Genomic DNA, 14,215 nt, shown 5'->3' with positions numbered 1-14,215 from the left:
AAAAGATTCGTTTTCTTCATTTTCATCTTGTAAAAAAAATATATATATTTATGTATGTATGTATGTATGTATGTATGTATGCTGTTTTGAAGAGTACCAATAAGGCACATTTTACCACATGCATCATGATTAAACTTTGACAGTCAAAGGAAGCTGCTGGGAATATACTAATGTCCCTCACACACATAAGAGAGGAGTAGGGGTGAGTCCAAGTATTCTGACCTGCTGCTTCTTAAATATACTGAAATAGTACAAATAAAAGATTTTAAAGTTTTAAGATGAGGGATCTTCCTTTAATTGAAGATATGGTAATCCCAAACAGGCATAAAGAAAGAAATTTGAAAGTGAAGTGTTTGATACTTCTTTACTTTACTAAAGCCTTTATTCAAGAATCATATTTATACTATCCTTAGAGGTCCTACAGGTCCCTCTTCATACAAATATTGAAACTCCTCAAGTCAAAGAGAAAGGTTAATGTGAGTTGTAAACTGATCCATGTTTCTTGGTATGCAGACTTAACACTTTAAAAATTTAAAAAGATGGGGATATTTTAAATATTAGAGCATGTTTAATTCTGGATAATGCTTGCTTTAGTGTTTGATTTAACAACTTTTCCGTTGTTTTCCCTTGAGGCTCATTTTTTGCTTGGAGTATTTACTTGAATTTTATCAAATTCAATTTATTTCACCAAAGACTTCTTTCAAACGCCTTGAAAGAATGTATTTTAATTAAATCATGTTGGCATTCAATATTGTAAATAACTTGTACTATTGTAAATAAGTTATTTTTAAACTAGATCACCCTGGAGTGTGGAGTAATGAGTAAAGCAAAGTGTTTATAAAATCATTCATAGCCTTCTAAATACCAGAAATCTGATAGCAACATGACTCCTTTTTTACCACACAGGTATATTGTCATATTCATCTATCATCCACATAGGAATTAAAAAAATTCCACAAAACATTTTCTGAAAGCAACAGTGTCATAAAGTTTAGAAAGTCTTTCAAAATAACTATTTTTTTTCATTTTTTTCTTGACCATTATAAAAATAACAATTGCCATTTGAAGTTTTGGGCCCATTTCATAACAGATACTGATTTTGTGTTAGATATTGTCTGCATCTTAGAGTTCACACATTTCTGCATATGGTAACAGTTGTAGCTCTTGAAATAAAAGTGCTGAAGAAGTGTAGATTATGGTCTAAAACAATCTCCAGCATAGGCTGCTTCTTCCTCTTTAAGGCACATAATATCCTACAGTCCTGACTTTAAATTATAAAGAGAAATGCAAGGATTAGCAGTACAAAACTTCCTACATTGACAAAAACTATTATTATTTACTTGTACAGAAGAGACTATATAAGACTCTTGTTCTGTGTAAAAGCTTATTTTCTACATACTTTTTGCTTCCTGTTGGACAGCTACATTGCTTTGCCACACAGACATGAACAATACATATGCATTTTATGTAGATTACAGTAAAGGGAATCCTTGTCAAAAAACTTCAGTGCTTTGAAAGAAAAAGAAAAGCCAAAACCTTAGCATGGATCTACTTGAATTAGAAAATCAAGAAAACAAGAAAATAATAATGAGGAGAACAACCAATACCAATATCAATGAACTAGGAGTGTTGCCACATTGAGACAAGAATTTTAAATATATGGTATTGACAAGGACACAGTAAAAATGAACAGAGTTAGATAATCTTGACACAAGTACCGCTTCCATTACAAAACTCCCTAATCATTTTATAGTTTGCCTTGAAGCCTGAGACATTTTTCAGAAAAAAAAGAAGCTTCCAGAGACAGAGCTACTTATGCAGCCCTATGGTGGGGTTTGTAAGAAACATGGTGATGATGATACATGGATTATTCTGCTTCCGAGTGCTAGAGACAATAAATTAATATTTGGAGTCTGTCTGTTGGGAGGAGAAATTGGAAAATAATTTTATTTAGCAATAAGTCTGTATTATCTTCTGCCAGACCTGTTAAATAGCTCTTCTACACCTGCAGCAGTATTTAGCAATTTCAACTAACAACACCTTAAAAATATGCTTTGTGTAGAAAAACTGTTTAAAAATAATTGAATTGTTCATTGTGGAACCTTTAATAGAGAAGCATGTTAAATGGGCAATCCTTTACCTAGATTATATTTAGAGATACCTCACACATAATTTTTCTGGTTTTGAAGCTTCAAGGAGATGATTCTGGAATTTTTTACTAAAAATTACTATGGAAACCTTCTTCAAAATACTTCACTAACCACAAGTTTATGAATATGGCATTTGCAAAGCACACAAATGAAATAATTTTTTTATTAAATAAACACAAACAAAGATGGAGTAACCAAATTGTGAGTACACTCAAAACTACTTTAGAAAAGGATTTTTAGCAACTTCCAGACACAGCCTTTTTCACATTCCAAGGCAAGAGCTCAAAATTAATAATAAGGCACTAAAGACTTTCCAAAAAATTGATGCAAACAAATACTTTATTTCTGAAGTATATAGGCGTAGTAAAGGCTTCTGAACTTTAATTTCAGGCAAACAAATAGTCACTATGAAAGTTGGAAAAACTGGCATGTTGTTTCTTTCCTTACCACCACTGCCCCTCCTTGAGTTCTCACAATGCTAAGAGCCTATACCAAACATTTGGAAAGCACTGTAATGCTGAGGGACAGGACACAGGGAAGGGGACGGGATGTCCAGTCCATAATTGGCCTCTCTGTCTTTCTTCCTGCACCTTTCCTCTTGTTTATTTTCATTCTTTCTTGCCCCCATTGTCAGAAGATGCCTGAAAAATAAAAAAAAGGAAAAGAAAAAGAAAAAAAAATTAAAAAGGGTTAACCCCGCCCCCCCTCCCAGCTCTTGTTTTAACCTGCTTTAACAGGTGAGAGGTCTTCACTGAGCTACAGAAAAGAACACATGATAGAAGAGACTTATTGCCATGCCTGAGCCTGTGCTGTCTAGGCAGAATGCTGTAGTCACTGCCATCACAAAAGTGAAACTCTGCTACAGTTTGTGTTTTTTCTTGCTCCAGATAGGCAATTGTCTGCTTTGATTATTACACAAGCTAGTCAGGCAAAGACTTTCCTGTCTCAGCATAGTGTGCAATTGCACAAGCAACTTTTAAGGTGATTTGCCTGGGCTGTTAGTTTTCAGTTATTATGGTTTGCAGACAGATGGAAATGTAGGAAGACATACTAACAACAAATTATTCCAGTGAGACCATTTTGGCTGGTCATTTTTGTACACGGTTCCATGATCAGCTGACCTTGAGAAATCTTCCAGAATTCCTTTTGCTTTCAGTGGAAAGTAGAACTCACTACCTTTTGTTAAATCGATTTTCCATGCTGTTGACATGGTGGTGCCTGAGCAAACAGTATTCTAGTGGAGAGAAGACAAAATTGGATTATCCTTACATTTATTAGTATCTCACTGACCACTGACACTCGTGCTGCAGGTGGTCTGTTAACACCATTGAAACAGGATTATGAAGGTGCAAATAGCCAATAGGCCAATTGTTATTAGGTGGTTAAGGGACTAGTGCACAAAACAGACTACTAATCTAGATTTCAGCAAGTCATTTGTTTAAAAAGTGGCCCTGCACACAGACATATCGTTAAAAATTTCTTTTAAAATTCAATTTCATTTTCTTGGCATGAAACCATTTTGCAACAAGATTATTCATATAGATATAAGAAGTTATTCAACTCCATCCAGATGAAGTTTTTGGCAAGAAAGTCCCTTCCAGAAATAAAAGCATAGTTATTTACTCACATAATGCTGACTTTAAAAGTGCCTATACTTGCCTTGTGGTTATGATGTTCTTTTTTCTTTTATTTCCAGACTAGTATTTGAAGAAACCTACACACTTACCTCCTCATTTTTAAGATAACCACTTAATAACACAGACACACCCCAGGCAGTTAGAAACTAAGAAAATGGCCAATTTGTCTGAAATGTTCACGGCTTAAATCTTACAAATACCATAAAATTACACATACAAAAGATACAGTAATTTCACGAATACAAGTCGCACCAATTTGACTAAGATTTTGCTCCTAAACCGGAAATGCGGCTAATAATCAGGAGCGGCTAATACAACCTCAGAAGTGCCTGCCAGAGTGCTGAGCCGAGCAGCTGCAAAGTCAGCATTTTGCGATTGTTACAAATCGCTACTCTGTTGCACCGCGGGTGGAGCCTGGCTCCCTGTAGGCAGCACGGGGGGCGGGGAGAGAGGCGGGAGAGCTCTCTTTCCTCCTCTGCCACAGCCCAGGGGAGAGACGGGGGGGGGCCCGGCGCCGCCATTGCCGTGGCCCGGGGAGGAGAGGGGGGACCCGGGCTGCCCCTACCGCGGCCCGGGGAGGTGGGGGGAAGCCCGCGCCGCCATTGCCGTGGCCCGGTGAGGGGGGTGGAAGCCGGCGCCGCCATTGCTGCGGCCCAGGGAGTGGGGGGGAAGCCTGCGCCGCCATTGCTGCAGCCCGGGGAGGGGGGGGAAGCCCGCGCCGCCATTGCTGCGGCCCGGGGAGGGGGGGGGGGAAGCGCGCGCCGCCATTGCTGCGGCCCAGGGAGGGGGGGGAAAGCGCGCGCCGCCATTGCTGCGGCCCGGGGAGCCGACGGGGTGCTTTGTCCCCGCCCGCCGCCATTGCCGCGGCAGGAGCGGGGAAACTCCGTCCCTGCCCGCCGCCGGCGCCACAGGCGCGGGAAAGCTCCGTCCCCGCCTGCCGCCGCTGCCGTAGGAGCGGGGGAAGCTCCGTCCCTGCCTGCCACCGCAGGGCAGCGCCGACCCGGGGTGACCGAGCCCAGGGGCAGCGGCGGCCGGCCCCGAGCTGCAGCACCAGGCTGGGCCACCTGGCCCCGTCAGCGGCCCCTAGCGGGCCGAGCCTGCACAGCCTTAGCTCAGCCAGTAAACCCCGCCCTCCCGCGGTTCTGTTACTAATTGCACGCGGGTCCTCGCTGCGAACGACAGAGCGGCTTATATTCGTGTGCGGCTTATCTATGGACAAAAACCGAAATATTTGCCAACACCCAGAGATGCGGCTTATACTCAGTGCGGCTTGTATTCGTGAATTTACTGTACTTTCTTTGCATGTAGTAGAGACTATATCACGTAAATGTAAAGTTAATGATATTAAAATATGTGATTTAGTCACCTTATTAGTTCCTCATTAACTTTTTTTCTACATTTGTTCCCCTTTAGCGTCATGAGGTTTATCAGTCAAGGTGATTGAATATGACAGATTTCATCAGCAATTCATATGACAAGTTATGTGAATGAACATAAAATGTGTTTTTTTCAGAAATACTTCTCAGAAAACTGTTAAAGGTATGAGGCTCCACCAGCTTCTTAGAACCTGCAAGACTCAAATAACAGCTAGTGATACAAATTTGCCCTAATGGTCCAAATCAGCAATCACTTGGGATGTTCTTCCTTCCACCCAAAGGCTCCAAAGGGTCTAAGTTCAGGGCTGGGCAGGCACACTTATGTGAACTGAGCAGTCCTGCCCTGTGAATGGACACTGTTGTACTGTTGTCTCTAGTCCAACCTATGGCTTCATCTCCTACCCTGGACCTGATCCATTATCATGCCTTGTCTGGGACTGCTGGCAGATCCTATATTGAAGTACCGCAGACCCCGTGCATTCAGGAGCAGCCAGACTGCCCTGTGGTCAGGGAGGGTGCTTTTACCTGTGTTAGGGGCATACTCAGCACCTGTTTTGTTCCTCAGGCTGCTAAATAGCTCTGTTATTGCTGCTTAGTGACTCTATGTATAATGGAGCCACAGGAACAGGAAAAGGAATAGGTTTTCTCTTCATCATCTCTCAAAGTAAGATGTCTTGTGAAGGGTGAAAGGAGGAAAAAAGGGAAGCATAAAGAGCATGTCAAACATTGTTCCAAGCAAGCAAAATCTGCATGTGCCAGAAACGGTTATTAGCTGTGTTATTAGCACAACAACACACCAACTCAATCCAGCAAACTTAATACAAGATCACTGTGATTGACAATCACATTGAACAGGATCTACGTAGAAGATGCTTGAGGAATGAGTCTCTTGCACCACAAAATGTCTGTGGTTTCAGGATTCAGTAATGCTTAAACATGTGCAGAGAAGTACAAGTACCTGTAACTCTGAAGTACTTTAAATTCTTTTCTCCCTCTCCTGTTTTAAGTTGCTTCTTGGGCTTTCAAGAGAGTAATTTCCCTCTTCATTTCCATACCACAGAAAAGGAACATGTGACAAGAGAGCTAAGAAAATGAGTGAAAGTTTTTGCTACTGAATTTTAAAAAGTCAGTATTTTAGTATATAGCCCAGTTACACCAGATGGCAAAGTATTTCTTAAAATGTTGTACCATATAGAAGACCTAAGTTCTTAAAAAATAAAGACAGTATCAGAAATGGTAGTACAAGTACAGGGAAGTACTTGTTACAAGAAAAGGTCACAGGAATGAACTTTTATACTGGCTAACATTTACAATACTATTGTCACGGTCATCAGATAAAATAAATACAATCAAAGCACAAAACAATGAAAGCGCAAATAAAGGGCAGATGTCCTCTGGCATACTGTTAAACTGTGTTGCAAACATGAAAGCTCAGAAAGCAGAGGCAAGTTGAAAACTATCTTATGTGTGCCTGAAGGCACAGAAAGCAAACACCCTGTTCTAATCCTTTGAAAGATGAGTACAGCAGCCCTTTCACCTAGAAATTCAGTATGATAATGAAAACGCTGAATACTTCCAACTGGTACTTACTGAAAACATCCTGGTCTGAGAGATGTTTATTTTAAAAAATTTCTTTTACAGTAATTTCACAACTATAAGGCGCACCCTTTTGACTAAAATTTTGGTCTGAACCCGAAAGTGTGCTTTATACTCCAGAGTGCCTTATATATGGACAAAGTTCAAAAATTTGCCAACCCAGAAGTGTGAGTTGTGAGCCGAACCGCAGCCGAAACCAGCCCTAACCACTGACAAAGTGCCTTGGGTTACAGTACAGGATGTGATAAAAGATATCTATTCTATCACCATCTGTTGTGACTAGGCGGGGCAGTGATCTGCATCTCTCTGTGGGAGATACTCTGCTAATGGGCCATCCATTGAAACCAGGCAGGGCATTGTTCTTTATCTTTGCAGCCCCCCATCCTTCCTCCAGGGAGTTATCTTCTGCTGATGGCCCATTGAGTCTCACTCTGTGACTGATAAAATTACTTTATCCCATTGAGAGTTGCTCCAGTCAGGGGGGAGAGCCAAGTCTTTCTTACCTAGATAAAAACTGAAATTCTAGCATTACTTTGTTGCACGCGGATCCTCGCTGCAAAAAAAAGTGCACCTGATAGTCCGGTGTGCCTTATATGTGCACAAAATTCGGAAATTTGCCTACTCCCCGAGGTGCGCTTTATAATCCAGTGCGCCTTATAGTTGTGAAATTACTGTAAATTAAAATTTAAAAGCCTAGCACATACCTAGAAAGCAGAAGCAAACAATGGATATGGTAGGCATCTTGCTCAAACTTGATTTTGTAGAGATTGTTACATATTGTTGAAGTTTTGCTCATGATGTTTATGCTGTTTTGACACAGGCCAATATGCCAGAAAACTTCCCTGACAGTCACTGGAAGATTTCTCCTAGACTCTTACATCATTCTATTCCAAGCCAGCTAAGATTATATAAAACAATGCTTTTGTTATTTGACATGAAAAGAAGAGCAAATTGGGATACTATGCTCTGCAGTGCTAGTCTAAAACCATTATAAGAATAACAAAAAAAATTTAAAGTGTAGAACTTTCAAAAATGTTAAGGTACTTTCAAATCACCCATAACATGAGTCAAGTTAAACTAGTGGTCAACAAAGTATCTATTTAAAAAATGTGAAAATGATGGCACTTCCTATTGAGAAGCTCTGTTTTCTTCTTTATTTCAGTTCATGTCCTGTCTGGGGTTTCTCCATGCTTTCAAAATCTTCTTGTTTATGTTACACCTGAGATTGCACCAGAATATCCTTTATAAAGGATTTATACTCAGATTCTACTTTTCATCTCTTATTTCATCTCTCTGTATGAATGACGACCTATTCTTTAGAGCCATGCAAGTATGCATCCCTTTGACAGGTCAGTGCTGTGTTTTATGCCTGACGAGCAAGGCAGGAGCTGAGGAACGAGTAAAATCAAAACAGCTATTTTCAGATTATCAGACTACAATGTGAAATCCTTCTATATAATTCTATATATTTCATATCAAATGTATAAACTGGTAACTTGCTCAATTCACACCACTTCCAGATGACAGTAGGACTGAACCCCAACTCTATCTTTTCAGGACCAAGAGGCTCACTGTTGTGAACTCTTTCCATCAGCAGTCCACAAAGTTGCTCTAGGAGTGAGAAAATTTTAGTATTTCTGTATGCTTCTTTGGAAGCTTGTGGCTAAACTTTACTAGGGTGCTAGTACATATGGCTCCTAGTACAAACACATTTTCATGAATTCAGGCAAAACTACAAATTTACTTGTAGACCCTATTCAAAGCTAATTAAAATTAAAAATAAAATTGAGTAATAATAATAGTAAAGAGCAGTGTTAATAAAATTTAGTGTACTAGACATGTAATTTCTCTACATCTTTGAAAGTTTGCCACAAGTATGTAGTATTGACATGCTGTAATGAATGACTTGAGACAAGGCACTTTATGTAAGGTAAGTATTTCAAATTAATGTCCTCACACAATTACAGAATAAACAAGCATTCCAAAATATTATAAAAATTAATTTTCATTTCCTATGGATTTGAATCTAAATGCTGTCCTATGATGAAAAACTTCCATAATGTCTGCTCTGTGTGGAGCTTACCTCCTCAGGTCTTTGTAATAGTTGTAGTATGACTACACCATTCATTCCCCCAAATCCCATGGGACATTACAGTAATTTCACGAATACAAGCCGCAACAATTTGACAAAAATTTTGGTGGAAACCCGGAAGTGCGGCTAATAGTCGGGGGCGGCTAATATGTGAATAATTTTCTGACATTTACAACCCCAGACGTGCCAGCCAGGGCGCCGGGCCAAGCACCGGCCAGTAAAAGCTGGCATTCCATGATTGTTACAGTGTTACTGTGTTGCCCTGGCTCCCTGCAGGCAGCATGGGGGGCGGGGAGAGAGGCGGGAGAGCTCTCTTTCCTCCTCTGCCGCGGCCCGGGGAGCCGACGGGGTCCCTGCACCTCCATTGCCGCGGCCCGGGGAGGACATGGGGGGGGCGCCGCCATCGCTGCGGCCCGGGGAGGATGGGGGGGGGGGGCGCACCGCCAGTGCCACGGCCCGGGGAGGACGGGGGGTGGGGCGAGCCGCCATTGCCGCGGCCCGGGGAGCCGAGGGGGGCTCTGTGCCACCATTGCCGCGGCCCGGGGAGCCGACGGAGGCCCTGCGCCGCCATTGCCGCGGCCCAGGGAGAACAGGAGGGGGGGGTGCCACCATTGCCGCAGCTCCGGGAGCCAACGGGGGCCCTGCGCCGCCATTGCCGCGGCCGGGGAGGACGGGGGGTGGGGCGCGCCGCCATTGCCGCGGCCCGGGGAGCCGACGGGGGCCCTGCGCTGCCATTGCTGCGGCCCGGGGGGCGGGGGGGAAGTGCGCACAACCATTGCCGCGGCTCGGGGAGAAGGCGGGGTGCTTTGTCCGCGCCCGCCGCCGGCGCCACGGGCGCGGGAAAGCTCCGTCCCTGCCCGCCGCCGCTGCCGTAGGAGCGGGGGAAGCTCCGTCCCTGCCTGCCACCACAGGGCAGCGCCGACCTGGGGTGACCGAGCCCAGTGGCAGCGGCAGCCGGCCCCGAGTGGCAGCACCGGGCTGGGCCACCTGGCCCCATCGGCAGCTCCTAGCAGGCCGAGCCTGCACAGCCTTAGCTCAGCCAGTAAACCCCGCCCTCCCGCGGTTCTGTTACTAATTGCACGCGGGTCCTCGCTGCGAACGACAGAGCGGCTTATATTCGGGTGCGGCTTATTTATGGACAAAAACCGAAATATTTGCCAACACCCAGAGATGCGGCTTATACTCAGTGCGGCTTGTATTTGTGAATTTACTGTATTAGTCAAGAGTTAGTTTTGTATGGCTGTTTCAGCATTATGACTTGCTTACTGGCCACTCAGACATCAAATTCTGGTTTGCTTATTACTTATTCAATTTTTGATTAAAGATGTGTTTCACAGCTAACCTCTGGAAATTAACAGACACGATTATTTGGATGTTATTGTTTTACTTTAATGGGAATGGAATTGAAGAGTGAGATGTGAAGATCTGGAAATTGCATTTTCAAGGTATTTTTATTTTTTATTTAATATTATGATAGAATATATACAGTAATTTCATGATTATAAGCTGCACAATTTTGACTAAAATTTTGGTCTGAACCCGGAAGGGCAGCTTATAATCAGGTGTAGCATATATATCAACAAAGAACGAAAAGTTGCTGTTCTAGTTTGGAGGACAGGTGTCTGCTGAGAAAGGCCGGAGCTTCTCTTTGAAATGGAGAATGTAAACCCCTTCCCTTCAAGTGATTATAATTTTGAAATCAAGGGGCTTTCAGGCAAAGGTATGGGAATTAGGAATAACAGTTTTTTACTAGGGAAATTAAAATAAAAATACAGTACTACAGAGGAACAAACCCCAAACCCTGACAAAGTCAGAGTACAACCTGACACCCTGTCAGACAGGGTGTTGGTAGCAGTCCCATTAAATGGTGGTTGCAGTCCTCTTGCAGTGACAGATGTGATTCAGTTGAAGCAGTGCTCCTGCAGGAGGTGCAACTTCCTTGTAAAGGTCCAGTGGTGATGTGGAAAAATCTGGTTTTCCTCTGGAGTCCAGTGGAGAAAGGGGTACCCTTAGTGTCCCAAAATCTCTGTTTTTATTTTGGTAAGAAATGTTGGGCCTTTCCCCCTGGCTGGAGCAACTTCCAATGGGATGAAGTAATTTTATCAGTCACACAGTGGGACTCAATGGGCCATCAGCAGAAAATGACTCTCTGGAGGAAGGATGGGTTGTGAAAAGATACAGAGCAATGCCCTGCCTGGTTTCAATGGATGGCCCATTAGCAGAGTATCTCCCACGATCAGGATCCCTGCCCCCACCCTCAACAGATGGTGACAGAATAGGTACGTTTTATCACATCCTGTATTGTAACCCAAGACAGTTGCTGACACCCGGACGTGCAGGTTAGAATCAGGTGTGGCTTATATATGGTGTGGCTTATATATGGACAAAGAACGAAAAGTTGCTGACACCTGGAAGTGCAGCTTATAATCAGGTGCAGCTTATAATCGTGAAATTACTGTATTTTAAAATAGAATGAGTATTTTAAATATATTTATTTAATATAAATATTAAAAAGGAATCATTCAATAGTGGTGGACAATCTGCAAGACAATATTCAGAATATGATGCTGTTTTCTTCCTCCTCCCTATTACAGTATTCTGACACTCTGAAAAGCAGGAATCTATCTTTAAGTCATAGACTTTTTTTTCTTTAAGGAATTTCTATTTAATCTCTTTCTGTTGTAAATTTCAAAACATTTATTTCAGATTTTAAAAAGTCACTACTTTAAAATTACTTTAATAAAAATAGAATACAGCTGACATCTCTGAATGTACAGTAAATTCACGAATACAAGCCGCACTGAGTATAAGCCGCATCTCTGGGTGTTGGCAAATATTTTGTTTTTTGTCCATAAATAAGCCGCACATGAATATAAGCCGCTCTGTTGTTCACAGCGAGGACCCGCGTGCAACAAAGTTGCCAAATAGTAACAGAACGGCGGCAGGGCGGGGTTTACTGGCTGAGCTAAGGCTGTGCAGACTCGGCCCGCTAGGGGCTGCTGATGGGGCCAGGTAGCCCAGCCCGGCGCTGCCGCTCGGCGGGACCACTGGGGGGGGCCAGCCGCCGCTGCCACTGGGCTCGGTCACCCCAGGTCGGCGCTGCCCTGTGGTGGCAGGCAGGGACGGAGCTTCCCCCGCCGCCTCCCCGGGCCGCGGCAGTGGTGGCGTGGGTGCCCCGCCGCCTCCCCGAGCCGCGGCAGGGGCGGCCCGGGTCCCCCCTCTCCTCCCCGAGCCGCGTCAGGGGCGGCCCGGGTCCCCCGCCGCCTCCCCGAGCCGCGGCAATGGCAGCGCGGGGCCCCCCCGTCTCTCCCCTGGGGAGAGAAGGAAAGAGCTCTCCCGTCTCTCTCCCCGCCCCCCATGCTGCCTGCAGGCAGCCAGGCTCCACCCACGGTGCAACAGAGTAGCAATTTGTAACAATCGCAAAATGCCGACTTTGCAGCAGCTCGGCTCGACACTCTGGCTGGCACTTCTGAGGTTGTAAATGTCAGAAAATTATTCACATATTAGCTGCTCCTGAATATTGGCCGCATTTCCGGTTTAGGAGCAAAATCTTAGTCAAATTGGTGTGGCTTGTATTCGTGAAATTACTGTACCTTCTCAGGTAAATTCTGAAGGGGACCCAAAAACTCCGTACATCAAAAAAATCTTATTTAAAATACCTTCCCTCCCCACCACCCAAGCTGATACATATGTCAATAAAATAGTACAAGCAAATTCCCATAGGCATATTAGCCAGCTTCAGAGTTAATAAAATTTATGTCTAGCACCATATTGTGTTATCTGGATATTAAAAGGCACAATATATCAAAATTGTAACATCAAAACTACAGGTTTTTTACACTGCAGAATCATTTCTGTAATCAGTGCATATTTTCTTGCAATATTGAAATTTTGGTACCGGGGAATACTTTATCTTACCACAAAAAAAAGCCACACAAAACCCACCAAAATTTTCTCAGCTGTGTGTTCCACCAGTAGAAAATCAACTCCTTTATATTTCACTATTGGGTCATAGCATACTCTCAGGCATTAAAATGTTTTCTGTTGAAATGAAATTGAGCAGAATAATTACAGCGTACTAAATAATTCAGGGCTCAGTGGTTTGTCTGTGGTATGAGTTTATGTGTTCTACATAATGTCAAAAGTAAATTAGATTCCAGTTTATGACATTTAACAAGAACCCGATGAACAGGTAATTTTTCACTATATTTTTGGGGTTTTATTTACTTTAAAGCAAATATCACTACATTTAAAATATGAGAACTTTCTAGAGGGTTGTTTTTTTTTTAGTTAACCTTTGGAATAATTTAAATTAAGATTTCTTCACAATATGGATGTACCACTTGCAGCAATGTGCTATATTAGTAATTTTATTCTCATAATTAGATATATCTTTTTTTCACAGACAACTATTTTTTCCAACAACTTATTCAATGCATATAGCAACTCATGTTCTCTCAACTGTTCATATGTTTCACTCAACCCATGCATGCAGATAATTGTATCCTAACTGCTGATAGTAACCAGTTAACAAGAAAAAAAAATTGAGCCATTCAAATTTTATGCTGTTTACTTTAAAAAAATTAACTAATGTGCAAGTATTTCCATGGGATTAAGAACCAAAGCTATAGACAGCAAAAATATTGAAGGCAAATCTAACAAATTCCTAATCCACCTCCTAACTTTAGGTGCTAGACCAGCTACCATTTCACTAAGCATACAATAGAAACTGCAGATTCTCGTGTCTTAATCTTATAGTTGCTTTTGTAACCATCAAATCAAGGGACTAAGATGGCCTTAAGGTGTGAAGTTAGGCATGTGGTTTGACTAAATAACCCAGTTTTGCAATGTTGTAAGAGATTACAGTAAATTCACGAATACAAGCCGCACGGAGTATAAGCCGCATACCCGGTGTGTTGGCAACATTGATGTCTTTGTCAATAAATAAGCCGCACCCGGAATATTAGCCGCACTTTAGTTCGCAGCGAACTTTCACAAAGTCGTCATTTAGTTACACAATCGCGGGATCGCCGGGGCTTACTGGCTTCCTGCCGACCTCGGAAACATTGTTTCCAAGTGAAAAAAGACACACCCTTTATTTACAAGCCGAAAAAGACAGGAACAATAGTGTGGTCATTTTGCGAGCATTCCCAATGGATCTGTGTTGCCTTTAAACAGCCGCTCAGCCGCGCGGGCAGGCAGCTGAGCTCCGAGCGGAGCCACATCTCCGTGCTGGCACAGGAGCGGCCGCTGTAGCCCTCGCAGCCCCGCGGGGCGAGCGGCCGCTCTGGACCTCTCCCTGCGGGCTGAGCGGCCCCCCCAGCCCTCTCCCTGTGAGCCGATCGCCCACTTCATCCCTCTCCC

The 14,215-nt window shown here is 43.2% G+C and overlaps 1 protein-coding gene across 4 annotated transcripts in view; it reads left to right on the top strand.

Annotated features, from left to right (window-relative positions):
* SLC27A6 (solute carrier family 27 member 6) overlaps positions 1–14,215 on the top strand; it is a 151,712-nt gene that overhangs the window by 99,218 nt on the left and 38,279 nt on the right. The window contains exon 16 of one of the 4 annotated variants that reach the window (XM_033085322.2): positions 7,922–8,507. The exons of the other annotated variants lie outside the window; for them this stretch is intronic. Within the exon in view, the coding sequence (XP_032941213.1) occupies positions 7,922–8,203 (282 nt within the window). The 3' untranslated portion in view covers positions 8,204–8,507. Of the gene's footprint in view, positions 1–7,921; positions 8,508–14,215 lie in introns of those variants that run through there. 4 annotated transcript variants of the gene reach the window in all.

This window comes from Catharus ustulatus, chromosome Z (assembly GCF_009819885.2).
Source record: "Catharus ustulatus isolate bCatUst1 chromosome Z, bCatUst1.pri.v2, whole genome shotgun sequence".
Taxonomy (NCBI): Eukaryota; Metazoa; Chordata; class Aves; order Passeriformes; family Turdidae; genus Catharus; species Catharus ustulatus.
The sequence above is the reverse complement of the archived record's forward strand: the minus strand, read 5'-3'. Positions and strand labels throughout refer to the sequence as shown.